The sequence below is a fragment of the Marmota marmota genome, unplaced genomic scaffold, assembly GCF_001458135.2.
Source record: "Marmota marmota marmota unplaced genomic scaffold, marMar, whole genome shotgun sequence".
NCBI classification, from domain to species: domain Eukaryota; kingdom Metazoa; phylum Chordata; class Mammalia; order Rodentia; family Sciuridae; genus Marmota; species Marmota marmota.
Window position 1 is genome coordinate 20279998 of NW_026000082.1, and position 15888 is coordinate 20295885.

At 42.9% G+C, this 15888-nt stretch overlaps 1 protein-coding gene and 1 long non-coding RNA gene across 12 annotated transcripts in view; one reads left to right on the plus strand and one right to left on the minus strand.

Moving 5' to 3' along the window:
- LOC125620407 overlaps positions 1-6475 on the plus strand; it is a 27660-nt gene extending 21185 nt beyond the window's left edge. The window contains exons 3-4 of the long non-coding RNA XR_007352049.1: positions 5404-5412; positions 6465-6475. This is a non-coding gene — a long non-coding RNA (uncharacterized LOC125620407). The remainder of the gene's footprint in view (positions 1-5403; positions 5413-6464) is intronic.
- Armh1 (armadillo like helical domain containing 1) overlaps positions 1-15888 on the minus strand; it is a 56586-nt gene that overhangs the window by 16080 nt on the left and 24618 nt on the right. For all 11 annotated transcript variants that reach the window (XR_007352047.1, XR_007352048.1, XM_048815505.1 and 8 more), the window contains exons 6-7: positions 13456-13652; positions 11233-11317 (exon numbers count right to left, since the gene is read on the minus strand). Coding sequence is in view for 9 of the 11 variants with exons in the window: in XM_048815505.1 (XP_048671462.1) it covers positions 11233-11317; positions 13456-13652 (282 nt within the window). In the remaining 2 variants the exon portion in view is untranslated. The remainder of the gene's footprint in view (positions 1-11232; positions 11318-13455; positions 13653-15888) is intronic.

Sequence of the window (15888 nt, forward strand, 5' to 3'; positions counted from 1 at the left end):
AATTGCAGTGGTATCAACCTAAGACAGGAGGCTGACGCCTAGAGGTCAGTTTTTCCCATGACGGGTAAGAACCATATGTTGAATTGGACAACCTACCAGGCACGGTCCTTAAGCCACATTGCTTGTTGTTTAATTAATCAGAAGGGGGGAGATGCTGAGAGCCATCGCCAAGTAGGAATGACGCATTGCAATTTCTTTGTCAGCCTACTCCATGTTGCTTAGAGGAAGGACTCTCCATGGTGGACCCAGGTCATTTGCAGTGACTTTGCATGAAAGGTGACCTTGCTCAAGGACCAGGGCAGATCCGGGTTTAGGGTGGATCAGGGTTTAGGGCGGATCGGGATTTAGGGCATTCCGGGTTTAGGGCGGTTCCAGGTTTAAGGTGATTCCTGCTAGGAATAGGGCATATCCTGCTGCCTCAGGCGCCTTGAGTTCCCGTTGAGTTCTCGCAGGATTCAGAGAGTATTTGGGATTCAGAGCCTGGTGGAGAGTGTGGATTTTGCCCAGAACGTGTTTGTAGAGTGCCGGTGTGAGTTTGGGAATAAAGAATTGCTGTTTGAATCTACAAGGCTGTGAGTGGCTTGTGATTTTGTGCCCAGCCAGACTGCGGCACTTCCTGACCAACTATATTCTATATCTGATTCCTGTGTGTTCTGCTCTATCTTTCACCACATCCTGTCTAGAGCCCAATATTGAAACATGAAAAATATTTTTTAAAGCTGGGTGTGGTGGTATGTGCTTGTAATGCCGATTATTCTGGAGGCTGAGGCAAGTTCAAAGCCAGCCTCAGTTATTTAGCAAGGCCCTCAGCAACTTATCAGGACCCTGTCTCAACACACAAAAAATAAAATAAAGTAAAATAAAATAAAATAAAAAAAGGGATGGGGATATATCTCAGTGGCTTAGCACCCCTTGGTTCAATGCCCAGTACTTAAATCAGCAAATAAACAAATAAATATTAAAATTTTTAAAACTCTCTTTTGGTGTTATAGCCTTGTGACTGTGATTCAGTGGAGTTACACAGGACAGGTGGCCTCTTACATAGCGGGAAGGGATGAAACTGCTGTCATGTCAGCTCAGAGGAGCAAAGCAAAGGTCCAAGGTTCTTTGAGGCCAAAGCTCCTGTGGTTCATGCTTAATTCTAAGAAGGGCACAAAGCAAGAAACATGATTGTTAAAAAATGGTTTACTGGACTGGGGATGTGGTTCAAGCGGTAGTGTGCTCGCCTGGCATGCGTGCGGCCCGGGTTCGATCCTCAGCACCACATACAAAAAAACAAAGATGTTGTGTCCGCCGAAAACTAAAAAATAAAAAAAAATTAAAAACTCTCTCTCTCTCTCTCACTATCTTTAAAAAAATGGTTTACTGTAATATTAATGCAGTTGTCTGTCCTTAGGATTTTTTGTTTGTTTGAACTTAGGGCATGCTAGGCAAGCACTCTGCCACTGAGCTACTTCCCCAGCTATCTTTAGGTTTTGTCTGCTTCTCAAAACTGGTAAAAATGAAGAAAGAACACTGGAGGGGAAGGATGCTGTGGTGGTGAGGAGGTGGCCCAGGAGCCAGATTGCCTGGGTGTGACTTACGTACACATTTATAGTTTTGAGACTTTGGACGCCATTTAATTGCTCTGTGCCTCAGTTTCCTCATCTGTAAATTGGGGATGAAAACAGTACCTACTTCATTCAGTTGTTCTGAGGATTGTATGAGATGATTAAAGAGCTTAGAACAGTGCTTGGCCTATGGTCATCTTGGTCATCTTAGTGGCAATTACTAATTATGACTATTATTATTGCTAACGTATCAAATCTCTATGAGAGAAGGGGCTGTGTTTCCTTTGTTACTATACGTTTCAGTGCCCATCTTCGTGTCAACTCCTGTGGAATAGATAAATGAATAAATGAGAAACTTAAATCATTTAAAAACCAACCAGGAGAGTATGTTATCAAGTCAGTGAAAAGATGGGGCTGGGGTGTGGCTCAGTGGGAGGGCACTTGCCTAGCATGTATGAAGCCCCAGGTTCAATCCTGGAAAAAAACCTGCAAAGTCAACTTGCACAATGAGAGGAACCATATATCTGTTAAGGAACTCTCACAACTCAACAACAAAAGGACAAACAACCCAATTTCAAAAAATCAAAAGGGGACTTGACTAGACATTTCTCTAAAGAAATTCAAAAAGAAGAAAACAGGCAGATGAAAAGATGTTCAGCATTCCTATTCATAAGGGAAATGCAATTTTATCAACTAGAATGCTATAATTTAAAAATCCCGAGATAATAACAAGCGTTAGTGAGGATATGGAGAAAGGGAACTCTCAGGCACCTATAGTCCCAGCTACTCAGGAGGCAAAGGCAAGAGGATCTCCTGAACCCAGGAATTTGGGGCCAGCTAGAGCTACATGTGAAGACTTTGTCTCAAACAACAACAACCACAAACAAATTGGCATCCTCATATATTGCTGGTTGGAATATAAAATGGTACAGCCATTGTCAAAAATGGTTTGGCAGATTCCTCAACAAGTTAAACAAAATTTCTGTATTAGCCAGAAATTCTCCTCATAGGTATATACCCAGAAGGAAAATAGGTATTCAAATACATATACATGTATGTTCATAGCAGCATTATTTACAATAGTTAGAAGGTGAAGAAAGCCCAATTTCCATCATGAGTGAAGGAATGAAACCAAGTGTGGTATAGCTATACAGTGGATTATTATTCAACCACAAAAAGGAATGAAGTACTGACAGGTGCTAAAATGTGGAAGTACTTGGAAAACATGCTTAGTGAAAGAAGCCAGACACAAAGTCATGTATTGTATGATTCCATTTATAAGAAATGTCCCGAATAGATAAACCCATTGACACAGAACAAAGATTGATGGTTCTCAGGGGATGAGGGGAGGAGAAGGAGAGTAACTACTTAATGGGTACAGGGTTTCCTTTTGGGGGAATGAAAATATTTTTGAACTAGACAGAATTTGTAGTTGTACAACATTGTGATTGTACTAAATACCACTGAATTTTTCATTTTAAAATAGTTAATTTTTTTTGTACCAGAGATTGAACCTAGGGGTGCTTTACCATTGAGCTACATCCCTAGCCCCACCTTTTTTAACCTTTTATTTTTATGTGGTGCCAAGGATCAAACCCAGTGCCTCACATGTGCTAGGAAGGCACTCCACCACTGAGCTACAACCCCAACACCCTCAGCCATTTTATTTTTATTTTGAGATGTGCTTGCTAAGCTGCTGAGGCTGGTCTTGAACTTGCAATCCTCCTGCCTCAGCCTCCTGAGTTGCTGGGATTATAGGTGTGCACCACCATACCCAGCTAAAATGATTAATTTTATGTTATGTGAATCTCACCTCAATTTTAAAGGTGCTTTTATGAAGAGGTAAACCAAATCTGTGGTTAATTTCTAAATAAATCATACTTAAGAGTTCAGAACCAAAGCAACTTCCAAAACCAAAAACCTAAAGAAAATGATTAATGAGGTTTTTGTCTACTGTCAGAGTCTCCCCAGGCCTTTAGGGGGCAGGAGAAAGAGATGTCACACATTCTTGCCCATGTCTGTCCTGTTTGGTCACCAACGTCTCTAGAGGGTTCTACTATGTGAGTGCAGTAGCTTGCTTAGCCATTGACCCCACTGCTGTACTTTGGGGTTGATGTATAAAACACAATCATTTCATTAGTAAGTCAAATGAATTCCAAGTTCTAGGTCAATTAGACAAATTTAAAATTCTCTAAATGATCATTTTCCAATTTCACAAACAGTTCCTTTTTACCACAAACTTATTTCTTATACATATTTGTTAAACTTTTAGCAAATTTTATTTGATGGTATGGTGGTTTTCAAATGTGTCCAAGTTCTTTGTATGATTCCTTTTAAGAAGTGGAGCCTAATTTTCCTGGACTAGGAGCTGGATTTAGTGACTGTCTTCTGGTTGACAGAATAAAACAGAAGTGACAGTGTGCAACTTCTTTCTATTTTTAATTATTTCTTTTTGTACCAGGGATTGAACCCAGGTGTGCTTAACCACTGAGCTACATCCCTAGCCCTTTTTAATTTTGTTTTAAGATAAGGGAGATGAGATGCCAACAAAGGGTAGAAAGTGGGTGCTGGGGCCAGAGGAGACTGAAGCCCCTAAGAACCCTGAAAATCTGGCTTCTCCCAGATCTTTTAGGACCCATTAGACAACCAATACAGGCTGCAATAAACTTTATAAATATTTAAAGGAAACTTTATCTTCAGTAATTTAGTAAATTGGCCACTCAGCAAATTGATCATTTGGCCAACTGATTTTTGGTAAGTATGCATTTGGCAAACTAATTTACAGTAAATTAGTCTGCTTCTAATTAAGTCATACATAGAAATTTTTATGTTCCTTAGGTAATAATTCATTTCTAAAAGATATCAATAGATTTACACACATACACACATGCACACTTACTTTAAATTCCCAAAATAATTCACTAATTTCTTTTTCCAAAATACTTTCAATGCATGAAATTTCTCTTCTCTAGACAGGGAGGCCAATGAGTGGTGACTTCTGCTGTTTGGGCTGCTAGTTCTGATTAAGTCCCCACCCACCACTAATTCCTGAAACAGAAATTCTCCTTGGGAGCATTTTTCACTTCAAAACCATTACAAAATGGAGATAAATTCTAGACAGGACTGCTTTGGAGAAGTCCCCCCTTATTTTTGATTTTGGCTCACTTTATGTTCAATGGGATCATTATTAAAAGAATTTCTAAAATTTTAATATTATGCTTAGACTTCAGGTGATGTGGGAGCCAGCACACTTTCCCTAGTTATTTCCACTTCAAAGTGAAGAATATGACAAGAATGACAATCAGAATCCCCTGCAGGGGGACCGGAGAGCAGGGTGCCTCCCCTGGATGTGACCTAGTGCTTCTTTCCCTGCCCTTTCTCCTACACAGGTGTGAAGAAGATCTCATTTTTATGAACCTTGCTCTGGCAGACAAAAATGTTTCAGGAAATTGCATTAAGATATTGAGAAGGGGAAGGAAAAGGAAGCGAGAGAAGCCTACTGCAGGGACAGACATACAGCCATCACCACATGTCTCTCTCAGGTCTGACGTATCCCACCACAGTGGTTTTAAAACTTGGCCACAAAATTATTTAACCCTCTTCCCATTGAGGTGTTGAGTCTGCTTCCCTAGAATCTGAGCAGGAAGTGATGCTGTGGGACTGAGAAGCTAGGTCAAAAAAGGCCCCCTCGGAGCTGGGTTGTGGCTCAGTGGTAGAGCGCTCGCCTAGCACATGCAAGGCCCTGGGTTTGATCCTCAGCACCACATAAATAAATAAATTAAATAAAGGCATTGTGTCCATCTATACCTAAAAAATAAATATATAAAAAAAGGGCCTCACAGGTTCACACTAGAGCATCTTGGTTGCTCCCTTTTCAAACTTAGCCACCAAGCCATGAGAAGCCAAGGCTACAGAGAGAGGCCACATGCAGGTGCTACCTTCCAAGCCCCCAAATGATTCCAGTCTCCTTGCACTACCCAAGGCCAGGACTTAGTTGCAGAATTTGAGGCAGGGGGGCAAAAAAGTCAGAAATCAAAATAAATTATATAATAATAAGGTCCTCATAAAAATTAAAAAAATTGATGAACACCTCCTAATGTGAAGTGAAGGTAGGATCAGTATGAGTGTGATGTGCAGCCATATTGAATCCTGAGGCAAAAGGGAAAATCAATGATCCTGACCTTGCTAGCCTCACTCTAGTCCCAGCTGTGGCCCCTGCTGTCTTCTGAGATGAGGCTCCACACACTGAGGAGGGGAGACAATCCATCTCTGCTGTACCCTGTACAAATCCCTGAATTACAGAATATGTAAGTGTAATAAAATAGTGGTAATTTTCTTGCACTAAATTTGGAGTGGTTTGCTACAAGCAATAGGTCACTAGAAGACCCATCCTCTGCTATAGAGGAATTACCATCTCCTTCCTTCTTCCAAGAAACTTTTCTTTCCCTTCTTCTCCATGCCCTCTTCCTTAGCACTAAGAACTCTTCAGACATGAAGGCCCACAGTTGGGGATATAGCTCAGTTGGTAGAGTGCTTGCCTTGCATTCACAAGGCCCTGGGTTCAAATCCCCAACACCACAAAAAAGAAATGCAGAGTCACTTTAGACATACAGTCTTCCCTTAACTACCAGCGCAAAGGGAAACTTTAGAGAGAGAAGTCAGGGAAAGTCTCTCTCAAAGGTGACATCTGAGCTTATATTTGTCCATCAGTCTAAGGTCTTGGAGAAGAATCTTCTGTGCCAGAAATATGAAGCATGCACTATCCTACTGATTGTTATCCCCAGTTCCTAATTTGTATCTTTAAAATAATCATTCTGGTTGCAGAGGGAGATCAGATTATAGGGGTCAGAGGTGAATGGAACCAGGAAGATTGATTAGGAGAGAGGATGGTGGCTTAGATGAGGGCAATCCCAGTAGGGAAAGAGAAGCAAAGTGGAAATATTGCCTATAAGACTTGGTAAGGATGGCCTGGGGTGGGAGGTAAGAGAAAGAAGGTGATTTGGTAGTAGTCTTAAAGTTTTTACCTGAGCAATTGGGTTGATGGGTACCATTTACTGAGATAGAGAATAATAGGAGGAAGAACAGGTTGAGGGAAGAAAATGAGTTCATTGTCGCCATTAATTTGAGATCTCTATTAGAGATATATGGAGACTTCAGGCCAGAGATACAGATCTATATTGTTATTTATATGGTATTTATTGGCATTTATATACTATTCAAAGCCCTTACATTAGACAAAATCACTCAGGGAGCAAGATAAAAAAATGTAGATAAAAGCCAGGCATGATGGTGCACACCTATAATCCCAGCTAGTTGGAAGTCTGAAGTGGGAGCATCACAAGTTCAAGGTCAGCCTGGGCAATTTATCAAGACCCTGTCTTAAAATAAAAAGTGCTGGGCCAGGCACAATGGCACACATCTGTTATCCCAGTGGCTCAGGAGGCTGAGTCAGGAGGATGGTGAGTCCAAAGTCAGTTTAGCAAGGCCCTAAGTGAGACCCTGTCTCAAAATAAAAAATAAAAAGGGCTGGGAATGTGTCTCAGTGGTTAAGCATACTGGGTTCAATCCCTGATGTTAGAGTCTGTAAACAAGTCTGGATGGTGCCTGGCAAAATGCCAGAGGGAGTGGTTTGTGAAGTAACACCAGCGAGCCATTCAGTGTGGAGATTCCTTATTGGTTGACTGATGTATCTAGTTTATGCTAATTAGATAAGCTGTGTGGAATGTATAAATACTGCTCCTGTCCTGCAATAAACGGCTCCCACTCCTGCTGTATCAATCTACACAAGTTGCTCGTCACGCCCCCCCCCCCCTGTTATTTTGCTGCAGCCGGACTGCGGCACCCTGATACCAAAAATAAATAGATAGATAGATAGATGAATAAAAATAAAAATAAAATGCTGGGGATATAGCTCAGTGGTAGAGCACTTTCTTAACAAGTGTGAGGCCCTGAGGGTGGTGGGTGGGGAGTGTAGATAAAGAGATGATAAGTAGGTTGACCCAACAGTCTGGTGGAGAAGTAGGAGAAACTAGTGGGCAGGAGGAAAACAGGAAGAGAGAGCATCACAGAAGCCAACAAGTGGCCAAAAGCGGCTATGAGGTCAAGGAGAAAGAAAATGGAAAAATGAAGAGCCGGAGGGGAAGCTGGGGTCAAGGAAGGGTGTACATCTTCAAACACTATAATTGTGCCTGTCTTGGGACCTATGTTTTAAATATTCCTCAGTCCACAGGTTCCCAAGGAGGACTTTGGATCAGCCCCAGGGGTTCTTTTTTAAGATGGGAGATGCAGAGCACATTTGCACATCAGTGGAGTACTCTGCCAGAGGTAAAGGGGGAGCTAATGACAGGAGGGAAAGTCCTGGAGGAAATGGGCTTCAAGAGTCTAAGCAAAAGAGGTGGCTGCAAGAGCAACAAGGAAGACACAGGAGTGGGTCAGGGAGGTTGGTAGACCTGGGGGTGGGAAGATGGAGTTCTTGATGCACAGGGGGCAAGGCCATCGGCTGGCCTCTCCATGGCTGACATGCACTACTGAAGGGTTAACAGACACCAGGCCCCTCAGCCTTCCCACCATCTGTTTTCACCTCGACCCTTCCCTGGGGATTAATTCTACTTTCTGTTGCATTCTCAGAGGCAGCAAGCCTCCCCGCTACCCTTCCAGCATAGGAGGTAGAATGGACACCCTCCTTCTGTCATCCTTCTAAACCAGTTATTTTTCTCCTTCTCAAAAGAAACACAAACAAAACCCCAGTGCCTGGCAGTCTTTGGCACACCACGGATATTTAATATGTATTTAGTCAAAAACCAAAACAAACCCTACCTTACCCTTTTAAGGCCAGTCCACTCACCTATACCATCCACTGCCTTCTCATCACTGCCATCCAGACTCTTCTTGGTCACAGGTTTCTTCTCCTCTACTCTGTTACCATCATCCTGGGGGCTTCCCCAAGGTTTTGAAATTTGGTGTCCTCAAACTATGAGAAATTCACCTCGGCTTCTCTCATCCTCTGTTAGAACCACATCTAAGGCCCGTCAGACTCTCCTTCCCTGCCTTTGAAGGCAACTACCTGGTCTCTCTCTAACTTCAGCTCTCACTGATGGAGTGAAATAGTTCCCCCTGGTGGACAATGACTACACACACATTCTCTATATTTGGGTTAAACTATTTTGAAGTATTTGATTTAAAAAAAAAAAAGATTAACTCATTCAATCAGCAGACATTTTTTTTCTTTTCTGGCGCCCAGGGCTCTTTAACCACTGAGCCACATCCCCAGAACTTTTTTTTTTTTTTGAGACAGGGTCTAAGTTGCTTAGAATCTTGCTAAGTTGCTGAAGCTGGTGATCCTCCCACTTCAGCCTCTGAGGCCCTGGGATTACAGGCATGTGCCACTGCACCCAGCTCAACCAACATTTCTTTATTTTATTTTTTTATATTTATTTTTTAGTTTTAGGTGGACACAATATCTTTATTTTTATTTTTATGCTGTGTTGAGGATTGAACCCAGCGCCCTGCACGTGCCAGGTGAGCGCGCTAACACTTGAGCCACATCCCCTGCCCCTTTATTTTTTTTTAAGGTTTTTAATCTCATCTTTGATACTTTTATTTATTTATTTATTTTTATGTGGTGCTGAGGATCAACTCCAGTGCCTCACATGTGCTAGGCAAGTGCTCTACCACTGAACTACAACCCCAGCCTCTCAACTGACATTTCTTGAGCACCTGTTATGAGTCTGGGAACATGAAATTATTTTGAGGTGCACAGTTTCACTGTTATCACATGAGGTGACATTCAATCCAAAAAGAAGTGACGAAGCTTCATGCTTCCACTGCTTCTATATTTGGGTTATATATACAGTGTTAGTACTTACTGAATAAATGCAGAGGGGCTCTAAACTGAGCCAATAGTGGAAGAGGTCAGAGCCAGTTCCAAATCTGGAGGAGTTCATCAGCATAACTGAAGTTAGACCATTTCTTCATAAATTTATTTAACAAACCTCTACTTGAGTACCCACTGTGTTCTAGACCTTAGCTGATAAAGAGATGCATTAGTCCTCATTTTTACCTGGAAGTTGCTCAGAGGTCTGGTCAGAAGGGTACTCAGCAGGGAGCACTAATGCAGTGTGGACGTGTAGCATTCCCTCACCTTCTCAACAAGTATGGGATAGAGGCCAAACACATGCTTGGATGCAAAGATAAAAACCATGGCAGTCGCACTGAAATTGTGCATAATCTATGTAAAGGGCAGTTACGGTTTTGGAGATAACTGCTCCAATAGAGGGAGGAACTACTGGTGAGGCCAGGGTGGCAGAGTGGTTTGAAGGGAGGAGTGGGGGTTAAAGGCAGGGTCCAGGAAGGACTTAGAGAAGAAAATGCTTCCTCTGGGAAATAATGGGATGGCTGTGTTGCCAGGTGGAGGTGGTGTGGTAAGCTCTCAGTGCCACCCAGTCTTGTCTCCTTGGGTTTGTTGGATTAAGCTTCCTAATGTGATTCCACTGCCAGGTCACCCTCGGGCTCTAGTGCCAGCAACTCTGCCTCCTGCTGGCTCTGACCTTTACTTAGGTCCCTCTACCACTCCACCCCCTCACTGGCAGCTTCTAGGGTGCTCTGCTCCAGTTGGTTATCAATGAATTTTGACACAGCATTACTTCTCAGCATACAAGGCCTACACCCATACATAGCTGCAGGGGTCAAACACACACAAAATCGATAACACAACCGAAAGGAAAATGACTGACATTCAATTTCAACACTGCTTCTAAAAAAATACTCCAAGTGGGATGTCATTCCCCAACCACATCTTGCACTTCCCTATTTTTATGCCTTTATTTCTACCATTCCCCTTCCCAGAATGCCCTGCTCTTCTCCTTTCTACCTTCCAAAATCCTTTCCGATCTTCAAGGCTTAGTCTAAACACCACCTTCTCGGTGAACTCTTCCTTGACCCTTCTTGTTAAAAACAGAATCCCTTCTCTGAACCATGACAGGAAAAGGAAAGGAAATGAGATTCTTTGAATGCCTTGCATGAATTCTGTTTCAAAAGCATAAGCTTTAGGGTCAGATGGATCTAGTCTGAATCCAGATCTGTGTAACCTTGGGAAGCATATTTTACCTCTCTGTGCTTGTATGTGTTATTTTGGAAAACGTAAAAACACCTACCTCCATCATTCATTGATTCAAACATTTGAAAAACTGTTTCATATCAGGCTTTGTATTCTTATGGTTATTTTAAGAATTTAATGAAATGATGTATGGAAAGTGGCTGGAACATAGAGGCATTCAATACATGAAAACTTATTAATACCATCATTAGTCAATGTAGTTTCTTAGAAGAAGGACATTCCCCAGGTGATTTTTCTTTTTTCCTTTTTGTGCTGCTGGGGATGGAGGCTCTATACCTCCGGTCCAGGGAAACTTCTGTTCAGAGGGGAAATGCCACATGAGACTGGGAACAAAGGCCAACTCTGGACCCAGGCACATTAAGGCACCATATGGCTGATTTGAAGCATGGAGTATGACTATCATTTTCTAGGTAACTTGCTGATTGGTACTAAACCAGGGTCTTCCATCTGTCAAGGCTATCCAGGATGCTCAGCAACAAGGCTCTTTGTGACTAAGAAATATTGTTCCAGAGGTACTTTACCTAGCTCTCATGCCCACCTTGGGCCACCCAGAGGAGTCCTCCTTACCTTCATACTGGACTTCCAGGTGCATCGTGCCTAGCACCTTCAGCACACAGTCCACAATGCTGGGGTGTGTGGTTCCAATGATGGACTGACAAGACAGACAACAGGAAAGTGTGTGCATGTTAGGTCTTATACACCCAGAAGAAACAAAACTCAGACTTCCTAATAGGCAGGTACCTGGGTGAAAGGGGCGGCAAGGGAGACAGCAGTGGTGAGTCACTGGGCCCAGGCCCTCCTAGGAGCATAGAGAGGAGAGGCAGAGATGGGCAGCCAGGAACATACTGAGGATCTGCCCGGGTTGCCTTTGAACCCTCAAGCTCAGGATGCACGAAGTCGAAGATAGCTGGCCACCTGATAGAGGTGTAGGAACAAGGTCTGTGCTCTTGGCTGGGGAAGGGAGGACACAAGGGAGAGTGGGACTCAACCACGATTTTCTCTTTCGCAGGAACCTCACCCATTACATAATATGAGCAGAATTAATAAATTGCTTCTTTTCTACCTCTTAAAACTTGTCCCATGTTGCCTCTATCAGTTACTGTGAAGACTGAAAGAGACATGGTAAATCAGCTCCTAAAAGTACCTGGTGTGTAAGAGGCACTTATTGGGAGCTGGGAATACTAATGACAACCAGAGACATGTTGCTGCCTCTCCCCCGCTCAGCTCATCTTAAGTCTTGGGGATTGGTGTCCCTTCTGTTCTCTTTTGACTTGGTGCATTCTGCCTGGGGATCTTATTTACATCTGTTTCAGTTATCACTTCTCTGCTCATGAAATTCAAACTGACATCTTCATCTTGGGTCTTGCTCTGGAGCTTCAGACCGTTATTTTTCGCTGTCCGGTGGGTATTTCTCCCAGCTGTTCTGGGCAGTGATTCTTCAATTGAGCTAGGAATCAGAATCACTTGGGGCATTTAAGAGGAAGAAGCATTACACCAAGGGTCACCTGAGAGCTGTCAAATTCTGTGGGAGAGAGGCTGTGGTTCAGTATTCTTTGAAAAAGTGACCCAATTCTGTCTTCTGCAGCCAACTTGGCCTGCTCCTCAAATGGGGCACTTGGAAACTACCAAGCCCATCAAATTTATTGGGTCAAAACCTAATTCTTCCAAGTCAAACTGATCTCTCCTTTTCACTCCAGCTCTCTTGGGGCTGTACAACTCACTCTGCTGTCTTAGCTCAAAGCCAGGAGTCATTTTTTATTAAACTGGCGATTGAGCTCAGAGGCTCTTTACCTCTGAGCTACATCCCCAGCCCTTTTTGGTTTGAGACTGGGTCTCGATAAGTTGCTTAGGGCGTCACTAAGTTGCTGAGGCTGGCCACAAACACGCAATCCTCCTGCCTCAGTCTCCCGAGTCACTGGGATTACAGGCGTGCACCACTGCACCTAGCTGGAAGTCATCTTTGACTCCTTTTCTTTTTACTGCCCTTAGTCCCACACCCTCTACCTCAGAAATGTCTATCCAACCTGGTCATCTTTATTCCCACTGCCACTGCCACCATTCAGGCCCTGTTATCTCTGCCATTGCTCCTTTTGTCTCCCTGCCTCCAACCCATCATCTGAAGCAGTTTTTTTTTTATTCTCTCTCTCTTTATTTATTTATTTATTTTAGTTTTTTTTCGGCAGACACAACATCTTTGTTTGTATGTGGTGCTGAGGATCGAACCTGGGCCGGACGTGCTACCGCTTGTGCCACATCCCCAGCCCCCTGAAGCAGTTTTGACAGCTTTTGATGATTCAAATCAAAACCATGTCCCCCTCCCTACTCGGCACAGTGTCTTCCCATGGTCACCATGCCCTACATAGGACTTCACTTGCATTCTAGGGCACTGAGGGAGGGGCAGAAGTCATAAGAAAGGAGCTTTTCCAAACAGTGGAGATCTGGCCTCTTCACTTACATGCTTTCTACAAATGCACCATGATTCTCTCCCTATCAAATCGACGCCTTTAATCTTTTCTCCAGTCCTTTCATCATCCTTGTTGCTTGTCTCAACCATTTTTAAGTCTGCCAGCATCTTTCTGATCCTTAAGTAAACAGGACAAATCACTCTGCTGGGAGACATGAACTCTCTGCCCTGGCTTGGCCTTTTGGAAGTGATGCTGATTGAACAGCAGACATGCTGTGGGAGGCTGAGCTCTGTTTCTCATGCCCATGGGAAGTGCAACTGCGGAAGGTAATTATAAGACCACTGCATTTGAGTCAGAACCACAGGAGCATGCAGCTTTGGCTCACCTGGGCAGTCTTGAGTGTCTGTAGGGACAGCTGCTGAGCTTTAGGGGACGCACAGGGCAGCAAAGCTATTAGACCTTTATACACTTGATTCTGGTACTTGGGATTACCATGGACCAAAGAATCCAACAGAACTTGCACTTCCTCCTGGGTCTCTTCTGACTTAGATATTGCCAAAAATTCTGCTATGGATCGTACACCTGGGCAAAGAAGAGAAAATGCTAAATTATAAGGGTCTATGACAACAATCTCTGCTCAAGATTACTTAATATGAGCAGAATTAAGACTTTTTCAACCAAGCCTGTTCAATCAAATCAAAATGGAGACTGGTTGTTTCATGTTGAATCACTCTGTTGTTTACCTCTAGCTGTGTGGGGGCAGAGGATTTGTTTCAGCATACGTGTATTAAAATCTGTGTTTTATGACCAGGCACAGTGGTGCACACCTGTAATCCCAGGGAAGCTGAGACAGGAGGATTGTAAGTTCAAAGTCAGCCTCAGCAACTTATCAAAGCTCTAAGCAATTCAGTGAGATCCTGTCTCTAAATAAAAATACACAAAACAGCTGGGGATATGGCTCAGTGGTTAAGCACCACTGGGTTCAATCCCTGGTACCAAAAAAAAAAAAAAAAAAAAATCTGTTTTATTTTGTTTTTGAGATGAGGTCTCAATATGTTACCCAGGCTGGTCTCCAATTTATGGGCTCAAGTGATCCTTCTGCCTCAGCCTCCCAAATAGGTGTGTGGCACCACCACACTCAGCTAAAATTCATGTTTTAACTTTTAATATGGCTATATTCCCAGAAACTTGGGAGACTAAAGCAGGAGGATCACAAGTTCAAGGCTGGTCTCAGCACCTTAGAAAGGCCCTAAGCAACTTAGTGAGACCCTGTCACAAAATAAAAAATAATAAAAAGGGCTGGGGATGTGGCTCAGTGGCAAGGGTTCATTCCCTAGTACCAAAAACCAAACCAAAACAAAAACCCAATGAGACAAACAAAAACAGCAAAAAACCCAAACAAACCAAATAAATCAGTAAATAAGCACATATTTTTACAGCTAGATGATAACACTTGTAGAGTGCTCAACAGTTTGCAACATATTTTGACTACTTCATTTAACTCCAGAAACTACAGTGAGAGTAATCCCATTTTTTAATATTTATTTTTTAGTTATAGGTGGACACAATATCTTTTACTTTTATGTGATGCTGAGGATTGAACCCAGTGCCTCAACGTGCTAGGCAAGTGCTCTACCTTTGAGCCACAACCCCAGCCCCAAGAGAGTAATCCCATTTTATGGGTGAAGACACTGAGGCTCAGAAAGGCCATGGAGGAGACCGAGAAGAGAACCCTGATGAAAGCACAGGGTGGGAAGTGCTTTGAAACAGGGATGTGTGGGTGATGGCATCCTCTTTACATTTCTCAAACATTGTACTTGATAGATCATTGGAATTACTGAATGGTTACCTTTCTCACCAGACTGCTCTTTAAGGATGGAGACTGTATTTTGTTCATCTTTATATCCCCAGCACCCTTGTATGTCTCTGGCACATAATAGTCTTTTCTTTTTTTTTTAATATTTTTTTTTTTTTTAGTTTTCGGCGGACACAACATCTTTGTTTGTATGTGGTGCTGAGGATTGAACCTGGGCTGCACGCATGCTAGGTGAGCGCCCTACCGCTTGAGCCACGTCCCCAGCCCCCATAATAGTCTTTTAATCTTTTGATAATTTAATTTTATTTCTAAAGTCATTCATAATTAAATTTCAACAGGATTTTAGGCAGTGGCTAATAAGTCTTTGGTGAATGAATGTGTGAAAGATGCAGAATTTGTTTTGATTTTTTTTTCTTTATTTAGTACTGGGGATTGAATCCAAGAGACACTTTGCCACTGAGCTACACCCTCAGCCCTTCTTCTTCTTCTCCTCCTTTTTTTCAGTAACCAACAAAGCTGACCAACTTTTGTCACCATCTTTTCTCTTTGTCCCAGGCTAGTCTTGTTTTCATAGTTACTTGCTATACATATTTCTGGTCTATTATTTCCATGATTTAGTTCTAGAAGGTTGCCACATTATCAGCAGTAGCTAACGAGTACCAGGCACTGTGCTGACTGCTTTGCTTGCATTGTCTCATACAATCCTCACTAGAGCCCTCCAGTGGGCACTATCAGTATTTCCATTTAGTCCATAAGTAACATGAAGTAACCAAAGGGAACTGATGGAACTGGGATTTGAACTTGGAAGGCTGATTGAGAGCCTGAGCTCTTCCTGCCCTGCCTTTGTGCCTGTAGACATAGGGAGTGGGGTAGGACTGCTGGTGTGGGTGATCTCCCTGTATGTTGCAGGTGGAGCTCTGGGTCTGTACCATCCACCAAGTGGGAGATCCTTTGGGCCAGACAGACCCGTTCTAAGCCTAGTCTCTGCCGTTTACTAGTAAA